Source organism: Cibotium barometz, chromosome 61, assembly GCF_041138505.1.
Source record: "Cibotium barometz isolate CiBa-2024 chromosome 61, ASM4113850v1, whole genome shotgun sequence".
NCBI classification, from domain to species: domain Eukaryota; kingdom Viridiplantae; phylum Streptophyta; class Polypodiopsida; order Cyatheales; family Cibotiaceae; genus Cibotium; species Cibotium barometz.
Window position 1 is genome coordinate 12,112,027 of NC_141106.1, and position 13,501 is coordinate 12,125,527.

The 13,501-nt window shown below is 41.0% G+C and overlaps 1 protein-coding gene across 3 annotated transcripts in view; it reads right to left on the reverse strand.

The window, feature by feature from the left end:
• The window catches only part of LOC147604551 (metallothionein-like protein type 2, MT2-22), an 80,022-nt gene extending 69,848 nt beyond the window's left edge, over positions 1–10,174 (reverse strand). The window contains exons 1-4 of one of the 3 annotated variants that reach the window (XR_015265306.1): positions 9,846–10,174; positions 9,709–9,753; positions 1,576–9,590; positions 616–1,475 (exon numbers count right to left, since the gene is read on the reverse strand). Coding sequence is in view for 2 of the 3 variants with exons in the window: in XM_086794660.1 (XP_086650786.1) it covers positions 9,425–9,590; positions 9,709–9,753; positions 9,846–9,910 (276 nt within the window). In the remaining variant the exon portion in view is untranslated. Of the gene's footprint in view, positions 1–615; positions 1,476–1,575; positions 9,591–9,708; positions 9,754–9,845 lie in introns of those variants that run through there. The other 2 variants (XM_086794660.1, XM_086794661.1) reach the window with 2 other exon arrangements.
• Positions 10,175–13,501: the final 3,327 nt, after the last annotated feature.

A 13,501-nucleotide genomic window follows, 5' to 3' on the forward strand; every position in this document is an offset into this window, starting at 1 on the left:
AAAAAGAATTTTTCTTTGGCTCTTAGAGGGCCAAGCGCCAAGCAAAGAAAAAGGTCAGTAATTTTTCAGAACAAAAATGTCTGCACAAGGTCAGCTGAACAAGCAAAATATTCATGAGACTCGGTCAAGCTGCACACTCCTAAAACAAGGCCCTACTCCGAAGGAAGAGCTACAAGTCACAATACCATGTGGCCCGGCATCAGGCGCAGTCTACGTCAGGGGCAGTTCTAGGAGCTCTTGTGACTCCATACCGGGGAGCATGCTCCCCTTGACGAGGGGGATATCAGAGAGCCCCAGTATATCACAGCCAGAAGAATCTGAACTTACTAAAAAGAACAACTTGAAAAAAATAAAGCAAAAGCAGGAAAGATAGCATACAACAAAAAAGAAGAAAATAGTAATAGTCTGGAGAGGATAGCTTATGCACATTCATCTACTGAAGCTCACCACCGATGTGCAACAAAAATAATCACTGCTAATCACACTTAACCAACTTTAATCACTACTAAATGTTGAAGTAGACCACTTGGAGTTTTCAGCAATTACTTGAGAGGAAGAGAGAGAAGAATGAAAGAGAGAAAGCCGACACAACATAGACTCGGAACAACCGTCGGACCCCTTAACAGAAATGTTGAATTATTCTTTACAAAGTGTATTAGCTGATAAAATCAGCATGGTATCACTGTCAAGCACATACTTTGGAATCTCCTAATTCGTACGCGAACTAGAGTTAGAGACTCTCACCTGTGACCCCCGCCAAGCCAATGATCTACCAATGGGTCACACAACCGGTTGTTTTCTCTTGTATTTTGCAAGTGTTTTTGAAACACTTCTTCACAAACAGTTCGGCAACACTTTTTCACAAGTGTTGTCTTCTCGTTGCATATAAATCTCAAGGCTTGGTAGAGTAGGTTTAGCATCCTTGACTTCTCGTCTTCAAGCAATATATGTTGTTTCCTCCTCTCTTCCTACTCGCTTGTGCATGGATGAAGTCTTTTCCTCTCCTCTTACATAATGAGGATAAATAGCCTCTTTTTATAGTGGAGTTCCTCTCCCTTCAACAAAGAACGAGATGGTCTCCGCTAAGTGGGATCTCCTTGAAAATAGAAAGGGAGTGCATGTCTCTCTGAAAATAGAAAGACATGTCTCAGCTTACTTTAAAATGTAAAGTGATGGTCTTCTACATGCGACTTTCAATCACTTCAAGATAAAAAAGGTATGACTCTTTACAAGTAACTTTCCCTCTTCTGGAAATAGAAAAAGATGCTAAGTTGGCATGGGCGCGCAAATCCATCACCACATCATGCAAAAACAAAAAAATTGCTGAGGGGTTTTCAATGGTTCTGATTTGGATTCCGATCTCTTTTCAAAAAATGGAAGGAAAGGCCTGAAATCGAGGTTCGATGTAAAAGGCTAGAATATTTTCAAAACCACTTAAAATAGAAAAGTTCCTAGCAATAGGAATACTTGACCTCCTGCAAAATCCAAGTTGCTAAATCAACAAAAGTAACATGTAATAATTTTATCACCTCCAAATTTTGCTAACAATTGCGGTCTGAGTAAAAACAACCTCACCGGTAGAACTTTTGGTAATGTTTGTCTGAAATCGATCAATCCGTCTAATCCTATGAGAGACAAGACACCTTGATCTTTCTTCTTGCTTTGAGGCAAGAAGTCTTCAAGCTTACACAAGGCCACGAGCATCTCCTTCACAACCAAAGTTTCCTTAAAGTTAGCAAAAACTCTACATACCTTTTTGCCACCTTAAGTAGCCACATTCATGGACCTAGTGTGTGCCTTGCATCATCTATATACCTTCATAAGTTTAGAGATATCTAAACTTACAAATTGAGCGAATGATGGAACAAAGACAAAGAATATCCAAAAGTATAAATGAAACCAAAACAAACAAAAACAAAACAAAACCAAACCAAACAAAACAAAAAAAAACCAAACCAAACCAAACAAAACAAAACAAACAAATAAACAAGCAACTAATTTTAAAAATATACACATTTTTAACCCAGAAAATCAAGCGTGTACACACACAAACATTCACACAACGTACACACACATACATTCCCCAAAAAAAATTACCTAACCACTCATTTGAAAAAAACATATCTATTAATTACGCGGTATTGGAAGTCCCATAGGCCGCAAATGGCGCTACACTATGGGAGAGTACCAAAACCTGAAGTACAAGGAAGCTAGTAGCTATGCAGTGCCATCATGGGGGCTGATAAGAAGAGTGTAAAAGTAGCCACTCCGGAGGCGAGTAGTGCCACTCAATATGGCCTGCCCTCGAAGTAAAGAAAACTGAAGTGCGCCTCCAAACTTTGAGAAAGTCAAATATCCTCTGCTAGGCAGCCCTCGAAGAGCCTGAAGAGGACTCCCACTGACTACGTAGAGTGTGAGAAACCTCCATCCAGATCAAGGGTCTGTGATGTATTAGAAGGTTCGTTGCTCAGAACATGTAAGCAACGACCCTTAAACCTTAGAACTTTGCAACATGCAACCTTTACTTCACTACTTGTACAAACAAGAAGTAAAAGATCATCAACTTTATCATGCATAGCTTGGACAAAAGGCTATGACATCCCTACTCATGTCGTCAGTGCCCAAGACTGGTTTAAATGGAGTTAGTTCCATCAAGAAGTTGATGATCTTTTACTTCTTGTCCAAACAAGAAGTAAAAGATCATCAACTTTATCATGCATAGCTTGGACAAAGGCTATGACATCCCTACTCACGTCATCAGTGCCCAAGAGTAGGTGTAGGTGTAAATGGAATTAGTTCCATCAAGAACTTACTTACTAAACCAGCGAGCTGAGTTTCTATCACCCTCCGGAGGTGATGGGCAAACTCAGCCATGATAAAGCCTAACACAAGCAAAGTAACACTAACAAAATTAACCATAGTTACGGGAAACAGCAAGAAACGGCCAAATTTAGGGTAGAAACGAGGAAGAGTTCACAATTCTTAGGGAAACATGTTTCCAGAATCCGGAAACGTTTCGGATGGGGAAACGACTTGGGGAAATGTTTCCATGTTGTTTGCCCAAGGATGTGGAAACGTTTCCTCGCCGTTTCCCCAATTTTTCATAAAAATTAAGCTAAAGCCCAACACATCAAGCACATTTTCTGAATAAGCACCTCCCAATGCTGTTTTTAAATGATGGTACCAAACTTATAAGTTATTACAAAACGTTATAATAAAAACTGTTACAACAAATCATTATTAAAAGAAACGAAAAGTTTCAACAATCTCTACGTGCCTGCTCAAAACGAAATTGTATATATTAAACATAGCCTGCAGAGTTCAATATTCAAGTACATGCTCTATCTCTCTCTCTCTCTCGCATGCACATAAGTGAGTTGTGGCTCTCTCTCTCTCACACACACGCACAAACACACACACGCACATACGTACACACGTCACACATACATACATATTAAAGATGATGTGGCGTTTTCATTTCCCGTGTTTTACAAAAATCCGTTTTCGTTTCTGTTTCTGTTTCACCGTTTCCCATAACTATGGAATCAACACTGGATGGTGGCCAAGTGTGGCCAGATGGCTAGAGACGACTTGGAGGAGGTTGGCACACAATGCCAACCCGGCTATATGCATGCGTGGCATTCACCACACACCTACTACATATGGAGTGTAAAAATAGACCCTGTTCGTGTTCTCTCACCAACCTACTTGGGGGGAGGTGCGGACGGGGGCGGAGCCCCTCTCCACAGGGGTCCCGGGGGGGGGGGGAGGGGCATCCAACCCTTGGAGAAATGGAGGCCGAAATCCGATTCAGAAGGATCAAAAACCCCCCAAGAGGAAGTTTTCAAAATATATATATATATATATATATTTTTATCGATGATGTGGCGCTCACCCCTGCCACCTCAGCAAGTCTCTCTTCAACTGAATGTGCTAAATCATTTTAGAAAGTCAAGTGTGAGCCTTTCTCTCTCTTTTGAGATGAGGGAAAGTTTCTAAAGAAGAGACTAGACTTTGTATTTTTGAAGTCCTGCATGTCATTTCTTCCTATTTTGAAGAGAGTGAGCTCAAGGAAAGTTGCTCATGCAAACTCTTGGACTAAAGTTGAGCCCCTTTCTTTCTATTTTTAGAGCGAGAAAGCTAGTGCACACATTTTGGAGAAGAGGCTAACTCTACACATTGCAAGAAGGAGGCAACACTTCTCATTACGCACACATTAGAGAAGAGGCTAACTCTACACATTGCAAGAAGGAGGCTACACTTCTCATTAGAAGAGGCTAACCCTACACATTGCAAGAAGGAGGATACACTTCTCATTACACACATTTTGGAGAAGAGGCTAACTCTACACATTGCAAGAAGGAGGCTACACTTCTCATTACACACACATTAGAGAAGAACAACTCCATTATGCATGAAGCTATTCTCACCAAGGACTTAGTTCTCTCTCTCTCTCTCTCTCTCTCTCTCTCATAAGAAGAGGTTTTACACATAGAAGAAGAGGCTAACTATCCTCATTATGCTCATGTAAGAAGAGATGCATTATGTTCATGTCATTATGCATAAGTAGAAATTCATTATGCACGATGAAGAATGCACTTCATCATGCATGGAGGACATGAAGAAGGAATCTCTTCATGCACATGGGAGAAGAAGAAAGCAACACTTAAAGATTGAGAGCAAGGAGAATCAAGAAGGCTAAAGTTGTCTACCAAGCGTGGAGGCTTCAATTGTGAAGAGAAGACCATCATCGGGAGACAGTGCTGAAGTGTTCGCGAGAAGATGCATTGAAGAGTTGAAGAAAAGTTGGCTGATTTTTCTTCATCAAAGGACTAAAGAGAACACAACTAATTGTGTGACCCTTTGGTAGGTCATTGGGGCGGCACACAATTGGCAAAGGACTACACTCTTATGCGCATTCGTGCCATAAGAGAAGATAACCGGTTGTGTGACCCATTGGAAGGTCTTTGGGGTGGCACACAGAGGGGTGAGTTTCTCTAACTCTTGTGCATGTGTGGCAGGCCACCATGTACAAACTAGGAGATGTCATGTGAAGACTTAGCATTGTTTGTTAAGAACGACATTAAGATGTCATGCGAAGACTTAGCATTGTTTGCTAAGAATGACATTAAGATGTCATGTGAAGACTTAGCATTGTTTGTTAAGAATGGCATTGAGTTGTCATATGAAGACTTAGCATTGATTTGTTTTGTTTTGTTTAGCACTGGCATGGTATGGCATGGCCTAACTCCAAAAGATAATCGTGATTGGACTGTGAAGTTCAAATTGAGGACGATTGGTTCCTTCAAGGGAGGGGTATGTCATGAGACCTTGTAGTAGTGCTGAATGTGTGAAGGATTATGGCATGGTTTAGCACTTGCATTGTATGGCATGGCATTAACTCCAGAAAAGAAAATCGTCATTGGACTGTGATGTTCAATCGAGGACGATTACTTCTTTCAAGGGGAGGGTATGTCATGAGACTTTGCTAAGTGTATGATGTCATGAGACCTTGGTAAGAGTGTGTGTGTGCACACATTGATCAGCAGCAACACATGGCACACATGGGTGGTACACAGCACACAACAATGGCACAACAGCACATTCAGCACATGGCACACAATAGCAGCAAAACATGGCACACACAAGTGGTACACAGCGCACATCAGAGGCACAAGTAGCACACACCAGCATGCACTAGCATTGTATGGCCTGGTCTAACACTAGCATTGCATGACGAAGATACACCCCGAAAGAAAATTGTCATTGGACGCTGATGTTCAATCGAGGACGATTGATTCTTTCAAGGGGGGGGGTATGTCATGAGACTCTACAAAAGAGTGTGTAGATTCGCAGGTAGAATTGCCTCTGTGTGTGTGTGTGTGTGTGTGTGTGAGAGAGAGAGAGAGAGAGAGAGGGAGAGAGAGAGAGAGAGAGAGAGAGAGAGTGTGTGTGTGTGTGTATGAGTTAGAGAGTGTGTGTGTGTGTGGGCTGTTTTGCAGGTGCAGCAGCCAGCAAGCGGCAGCAGCTGGGCAGCGGGCAGGGCAGCACGGGCAGCTGACAGGGCAGCATGGACAGCGGGCTGGGCAGCATGAGAAAAAGCTAGAGAGAGAAGATTTCAGCGCTGCAGATTCTAGAGAGAGAGGAGACGTCCAGCTGAAAAGTCAACTCTTGCTTTTTATCCTGCCATGTGGCCTACCGTAATTGGATGCCTAAAACCTGAAAGTCAACCCTTGCTTTTGCTCTTGCCATGTGGCCAATTGTAATTCGATGTCCCAAAAGCTGTAGCTTTTGGTGTGTAGTATAAATAAGGGATGGATCAAGCTTGTTGATCCATCAAGTCTTGCTAGAGCGTAAGGGTGCTCGCTGGAGAAGAGTCTTCCAAGAAGAGGACTCCCAGTGGTGAGCGGCCCTAGGGCTCAAGGCAAAGAGAACTTGATTTGTAATCTTGGTTCTTTGTTAATCAAGTAAAGAAATACCTACGGGGGCGCTATTTTTAGGGCCAATCGGTGTCTTGTGCAGGAGCTCCGCTCCCAATCTTCTCAACTCTACTCTCAAGTGTAAGCTGTGGGATAATTCTTGGTTGATTTGAACAAAGTGTATTGATTTTATTGTTTGGGTGAAAGTGTATACCTTCATAAGTTTAGAGATATCTAAACTTACAAATTGAGCGAACAATGGAACGAAGACAAAGAATATCCAAGAGTATAAACGAAACCAAAACAAACAAAAACAAAACAAAACAAAACCCAAACCCAAACCAAAAAAAAAACAAACAAATGAACAAGTGACAAATTTCAAAAATATACACATTTTTTAACCCAGAAAATCAAGCGCGTACACACACAATCATTCACACAATGTACACACACATACATTCACCAAAAATATATATATATATATATCTCTCTCTCTCTCTCTCTCTCTCTCCCCCCCCCCACAAACACGAACTTCCACAAATAGTTACTAACTAATAAAAGCACTCTTAAAAACTATAAAGACTAACCTTAAAACAATAGGCTCCTAATTCTTATAACCACTTCAATTTCTTAACAAAAAAGGTCAAGCCACAATCAACCTATAAATACCTTCATAAGATTAAAAACAACTAATCTTACAAATTTAATTTTGATGAATTATTAGCTTTACCATGACTTTCTCTCCCTAGAACTGGCCATTTTAGTGAGAGAAAACCCAAGGAAGCAAGTATAGAAGGCAGCAGGGACCCAGAGGACAATGTAAATTACAAAAGTGCCTAGGAAATCTTACCAAGACTCCACCATATTTTATATGAGTCAAAACGGGTAAGAAATGACCTCGAAACAGACAAAATACATCCTACGGAGTGAGAACGGGGGCTAAAACCATGGGCACATGGACTGGGGGAGGTGGACTATTGTCAATGGAGGGCCTAAGGGTGAAGGGGATGGTCCAAATTGCTCCCCAACATGAGGCGCCTCCACATGCATGCACATGCAAGCCATGCATGGCCACTTTCCACCCTTTCCTCCCCTTTCTGCTAAAAATAGCAGCACCCTTGCTTTTTCTATTAAGGTGAAGAGCAGGTTCGCTCCTGTGAGACACCCCTTCACGAAAACAGCCATATCTTGAGCTCCGATTGTCAGAATTGGGCAAACTCAGACTCAAATCGAAGCTCTTGGCAAGCTCTATGCATTTATAGTAACTCTTTCATGATTCATTGATGTTTGTATATTTCTATAACGGCATCTTTGTTAGGGAAAATTGCTCAAAGGAGGTTGTCGTTGCTGTAAGATACCCCTTCACGAGAACTATCATAACTTGAGCTCCGAATTTCAGAATTGCTCAACCCGGACTCAAATCAAAGCTCTTAGCAAGCTCTATGCATATATGGTATCATGTTTATGATTAATTGATGTTTAATTAGTTCTGCAATAGTATCTTTGTTCGGCTAAAATGTTTTCGGGAGAAGATTGCAAAGAAGCTATTGTCCTTGCATGATGGCATGCATGGAACTATGTAAGTATAGTTCTTCGAAAGGAAAGTATGGTTTATGTTTCTAAGAATTCTATGTTGCCATGATGTTTCTACAGAATAAAGAAGAGACTCCAAAGAATAAGGAGGCAGTTCTTCTTATGAAGATGACTCTTCTTGAGTCTATGTTATGTGATCAAAAGGCCACCTTGTTGTTGGCATGATCAAAAGGATGAAGAATATACTCCAAAGAATAAGGGAGATAATTCTTCTTATGTTAGAAGACTTGTCTTAAGTTTATGGTTATGTTCAAAAGGCCACCTTGAGTATGATGTTGTATTAAGCTCTTATGTAAGCCACAAGTAATACAAAAGCCCTATGGGGGTGGTTGGCCATTCCAACCCTCAATATTATGTCGACTCTCTCTCTCTCTTTCTCTTTGTCTATGATTTATACGATATCTCTCAATCAATCTCTATTGATTATGCAAGTGGTGAAGTCTTTATTGCTTTTGCAGTCGTGATAGGTTGTGGAGGTAAGCACCTCAAAGGAACCTCTCCAACCCTTCCCTCGAGGACACAACTCCCCCCCCTCCCCTGTGTGAATATACATGAGTGTAGATATCTTTCTCTCTCTATATATATAGATGAGTGTAGATGTAGATGTAGATAACGGTGTCCTAGAGGGGTTACAGTGCATTGGTTTACGTGGTTATTATTGATGTTGATTACTAATTATGACCTCGAGGGTGTTATTCATCCGTGTGAGCTTATATAATTTTTTTTTTCAATCCTTTAATGATGGTTTAAGAGATAAGGATTAGGAAGTGGTCAAGAGAAAACTTTTCACCCCAAGAAAATGGGCACCTAGAGTAAGCTATGTCCTTGAGGGGAAAAAGTTACATGTGAAGCATTCCTCACCGCGCCACAGTCTTCTTTCATTTCCGCCACGTTTAGCAGAGGCAAACATTTGTTGACTTCACACAGTGACAACCAAAATAATTGCAGGTCACCGCATCATTTTACCATTTCTGAAAAATGATAGGAAAGTAATGGTAACAAACAACTCAAGGAGATGAAGATACTTGAAAATGGAGGAACTATACCTAGATTGTGAAGGCTATGAAAAGTATATAATAGATATTGTTGTTTATTAAAGCCCAAAGCTTACACACACACATATATATATATATGTCGAGAAGCTTAATGTAGAATATTCACGTGTTCTTTGTGTTTGCGAGAAGGTGGAGTAGATCCATCGGCTCACAACATAGTACCCCTGTTGCGCAACTTGATGGCATCGAACCTACTTACATCTTTCTCTATCTATATCTATCTATATATATATATATATATATATAGATATAGATGAGTGTAGATATCTTTCTCTATATGTAGATGTAGATGTAGATAAGGGTGTCCTAGAGGGGTTACAGTAGCCCCCCACCCCCCCCCCCCAACACACACACGATTTAGCACGTGCAAGGGCTACATGCGCAATTAGCCCCGCACTTGCAAGCGTCGGTACGCTTGACAATCTCCGTGCCTTGTTCGCACGTGCAGGGGTTCTCGCATGGGCAGCTCTTCCCGCACTTGGCACACTTGGCAACATCGGCACCCACAGGCGTAGCCTCCGTCCTGCAAACGGTTTAGAATTAACGATTGATTAAATTAATGAAGCTGTAATTGAGCACAGTAATGAAACTGTTAATTAACAAGAGCATTGGTTGGCGCAAAACTAGATAAATCTACATACGGTGTGTTCGTACGGTTTCCATCCATCACCTTGCTGTTGCCGCAGCTGCTTACATGAAGGCAAGCATCTAATTAACCTCATTGCATGCGCATTAATTGTACGTTAACTCAAATCAATGGAAAACTTCAAAATATTACTTGCAGGGGGCCTGGCAGCCGCATTGAGCACAGCACTCGGGATCGTCGTTTCCACGAGAAGCCATTGCGACTGTTGAGAATGTGAAGAAGAAGAAGAAGCTGGGTGGAGATTATTATGCAGGAGCTTAATCCGATTTAATTAAGAGAGCTCGCACCGAGAAGTCTTTTGCGCAAGATACTTTAATAGGCGTAGTAATACGATCAGAACCTCCCAGCAAGCGGCCCGCAAATTCACACACGTACCAATCACTTGACCAGATAAAATTGCTACACTCTCCCCAATCACCAATCTTGGGCGGCCCAATTAGTGCATTCAACTTATCCATATAAAAATCTAGGTGCCCTTAGAGGCCTACTTAATTGACTCTCAACCACCCCTTGATAATTTCATTCTCTTATGAAAAAGTAAGTCCACACTTGTCGCATTCCCAACCTTTAAATTTCTTAGGGGGTGGGGACAATCGTCGGGTGGTCGATAAGGTGACACCCTTTCTCCTCCAAGATGCGGGGTTCGATTCTGACCCTTGCCTCCACCCTCACTCCACAAAGGGGAGAAAAACACAATGTGTCTGTGGAATTCCTCGCAAATGAAAAATAGACATACGGGGTTTGATGCTTATCTGAGTGTGATCTTTCACATACACACTCATGCATGCACGGGTTTGATTATGATCTTTTATATACACACACTCACTCATGTATCCATCTCTCTCTCTCTCTCTCTCTCTCTCTCTCTCTCTCTCTCTCTCACACACACACACACACACACACACACACACACACACACACAATCATTTTACCTTTCTTGTGAGGGTGTTCACATTCCCCTTTCACACACCCACAAAGTTTGTCTTCAAATGGGGTCGTTATTTTAATGTGGGGTTCCCCTTTTACACACCCACAAAGTTTGTCTTCCCTCACATTCAAATGGGGTCGTTATTTTAATGTGGGGTTCTTTCACACACACAATCATTTTACCTTTCTTGTGAGGGTGTTCACATTCCCCTTTCACACACCCACAAAGTTTGTCTTCCCTCACATTCAGATGGGGTCGTTATTTTAATGTGGGGTTCCCCTTTCACACACTCACAAAGTATGTCTTCCTTCGCATTCAAATATTTATTATTCAGAGCTTCTCATGTGGCATTCTTAAAGGTTAATTTATCTTTCTTCCATGTAATGGAAGAATGAAAAAATCTAAGGTATGGTCTTAGGAGTGTGATTTGTGAGTAATGAGAATGTAGATGCAACAATAGTCTTGATAGTGATAATACTGAGTGGTAGTATTCACTTTGGGTTGTCATCCAAGATGGCTTCATTTGAATCCAATTTGAGGGAATCAAGAATAAAATTGTTGTTAATTAAAACACATCATCAATAAATCTAAATGATGATTTAAAGGCTTCAAGTTATTCCAATTCATAGAATCGAGTTAGTCTCTTATTAATGAAAATAATCGCATGCCTTAAGAAGTATAAGTTGTATGCCTCAATTCTTCTTTTTAATGATATTAGTTACTATATTGTAGCAATAAGGAGACATAATTTAAGCTCAAACATTTGTTGAAAGGTAAGGAAGTTTGGTTTATGTTTTTTTTTAAAATTTCAAGGAATCTTCTAAATGATTGTTAAAGGCAATGAACCCTAAAGAATGGGCTAGCTTGTAGAATGATTCAATAAGTCTATCTTTCTCAATAAGGCTATCTTTCTTTGTATGAGGTATTCATATGCTGAAACCCATAGAGTCTTAACCTTGGAATTTGTTCCCGAGTTTCACACTCTTAAAAACTCAACTCCAAAAAGATAGGCTCCAATGGTGGATTCCCCACTTGGAGTTTAGGTGCGAGAAAAGTCACTTGGGCACATCACACTCGGATGGATTTGGATTTTTTTGTAACCCATTACCCTGCAACCATGAGCGATACTTCCAGTAGTTGCTTTAATGAGTTGTATTGTACGGGGAAAATATAGTGTATATTCACAAGGATACTCATAATTGTGAATTGGGTAGAGTAATTTGCCACCAATTTATCAACCATGGCACAAATGTTGACTATACTTGGTCCTTCTTTTTTGCAAGAGGGTGATGTTTCTCTTACACAAAAATATAATCCCCATGTCTCTCTCTCTCTCTCTCTCTCTCTCTCTCTCTCTCTCTCTCTCTCTCTCTCTCTCTCTCTCTCTCTCTCTCTCTCTCTCTTTCTAATTGCTTGTTTAAAACCATAGCATAAAAATATATCCAACTTGCTAGAATACAAAAACAATAGAAATAATCCCCATGTCTCTCTCTCTTTCTAATTTCTTGTTCAAAACCATAGCATAACAATATAGCCAACTTGCTAGAATACACAAAGAAGAAGGAGAAGAACATGCACGACACCAAAATACGTTAAAATCTCTCCCACTTGTTTGATAGCTCACACTTTCACAACACCCGCAGTAGGTGCTAATTAATGCTTACACCACCCAAGATTCTAATTTTGGCTTTAATATTTTTTTTATTTTTTCTAATTAGCTAAGGATTGTGATAAGGAGCTAGCTAAAACATGGAGGGCTACAATGGGCGGCTAGCTTTCTTGTTGCACAGCTCGCTTGATACACTAAGTGCTTATTACAGTGGTGACCTGCTCACTCGATGCACCAAGCATTGATTTATGAGCTCTCCAATGCCACTTAAGGTGATTTTGAAGAAAAGGAGCACTCTAGGATGCGGTGCAGAAAAGAGGCAGAAATATACATGACGCGTGTTGCACATTATGACATAAGCCTAGAAACTAATCATCGAGGTTGTAAAGGTGGTGGGGCAGTAGAAACCACTCTTTTAAAGTAGGCTACGAGTTGGTCTTGCTCATTTTAGTGGCCACACCATCTTGGTATAAGCTAGGCACCAAGCTTGCCACCACACAATGGTAGCCACAATGAGGTGATAGTTAGCCAATGTAGCCCTTTCCTTATCTGAACTATGTATTGCAAAAACATATGCTTCAAATTGATGAATCCAAGGCACCATATTTTCTCACCATTGGTCTTGAGGGTCATGTCCAATTGTATCTAAAGCTACTTCATTTTGAAGTCATGCTTAAGCTGTAGTCCTCCATAGCAATATACTACTCAAGAGTAAGCATGGTAGTGTGAAGAAATGGGTTGTGAACTAGGTGTTTGGGGTTGTGCATGAAAAAGATGGTGGTTGTGAGGGTGTAAGAGAAGGTGGAGGTGGAGGTGGAGGTGGGGGTGTAAGAGAAGGTGGAGGTGGAGGTGGAGGTGGGGGTGGGGGCGGTTGTGCATGAAGAAGATGGTGGTTGTGAGGGTACTAGAGAATGTGGAGGTGGGGGTGGGGACGTTTGTGCAACCACTGGTGTAGCTACTTGCCAGAGCCAAGGCCTTTGTGACCTCCCTCTACGCGACTAGATGATTGTGCTCCTCTTGTTTCGTCACAAGAGTTGGTGAAGACATAGCCACTGTTAAAGCCATGTCACTCAGGGTGTCAGATCGAATGATCTCTCTCATCTTTTATTACTTGTCCTTTGTAGAAGAAATCATGTGAAGGAACCCGACCCCTAGATATATTTGCTTATATTTCTATTTGAATATAAAATATTGACTCTTAGGGCTATGATTCATTGAATGTACTGACCATGATGATGTATAGATATTGAA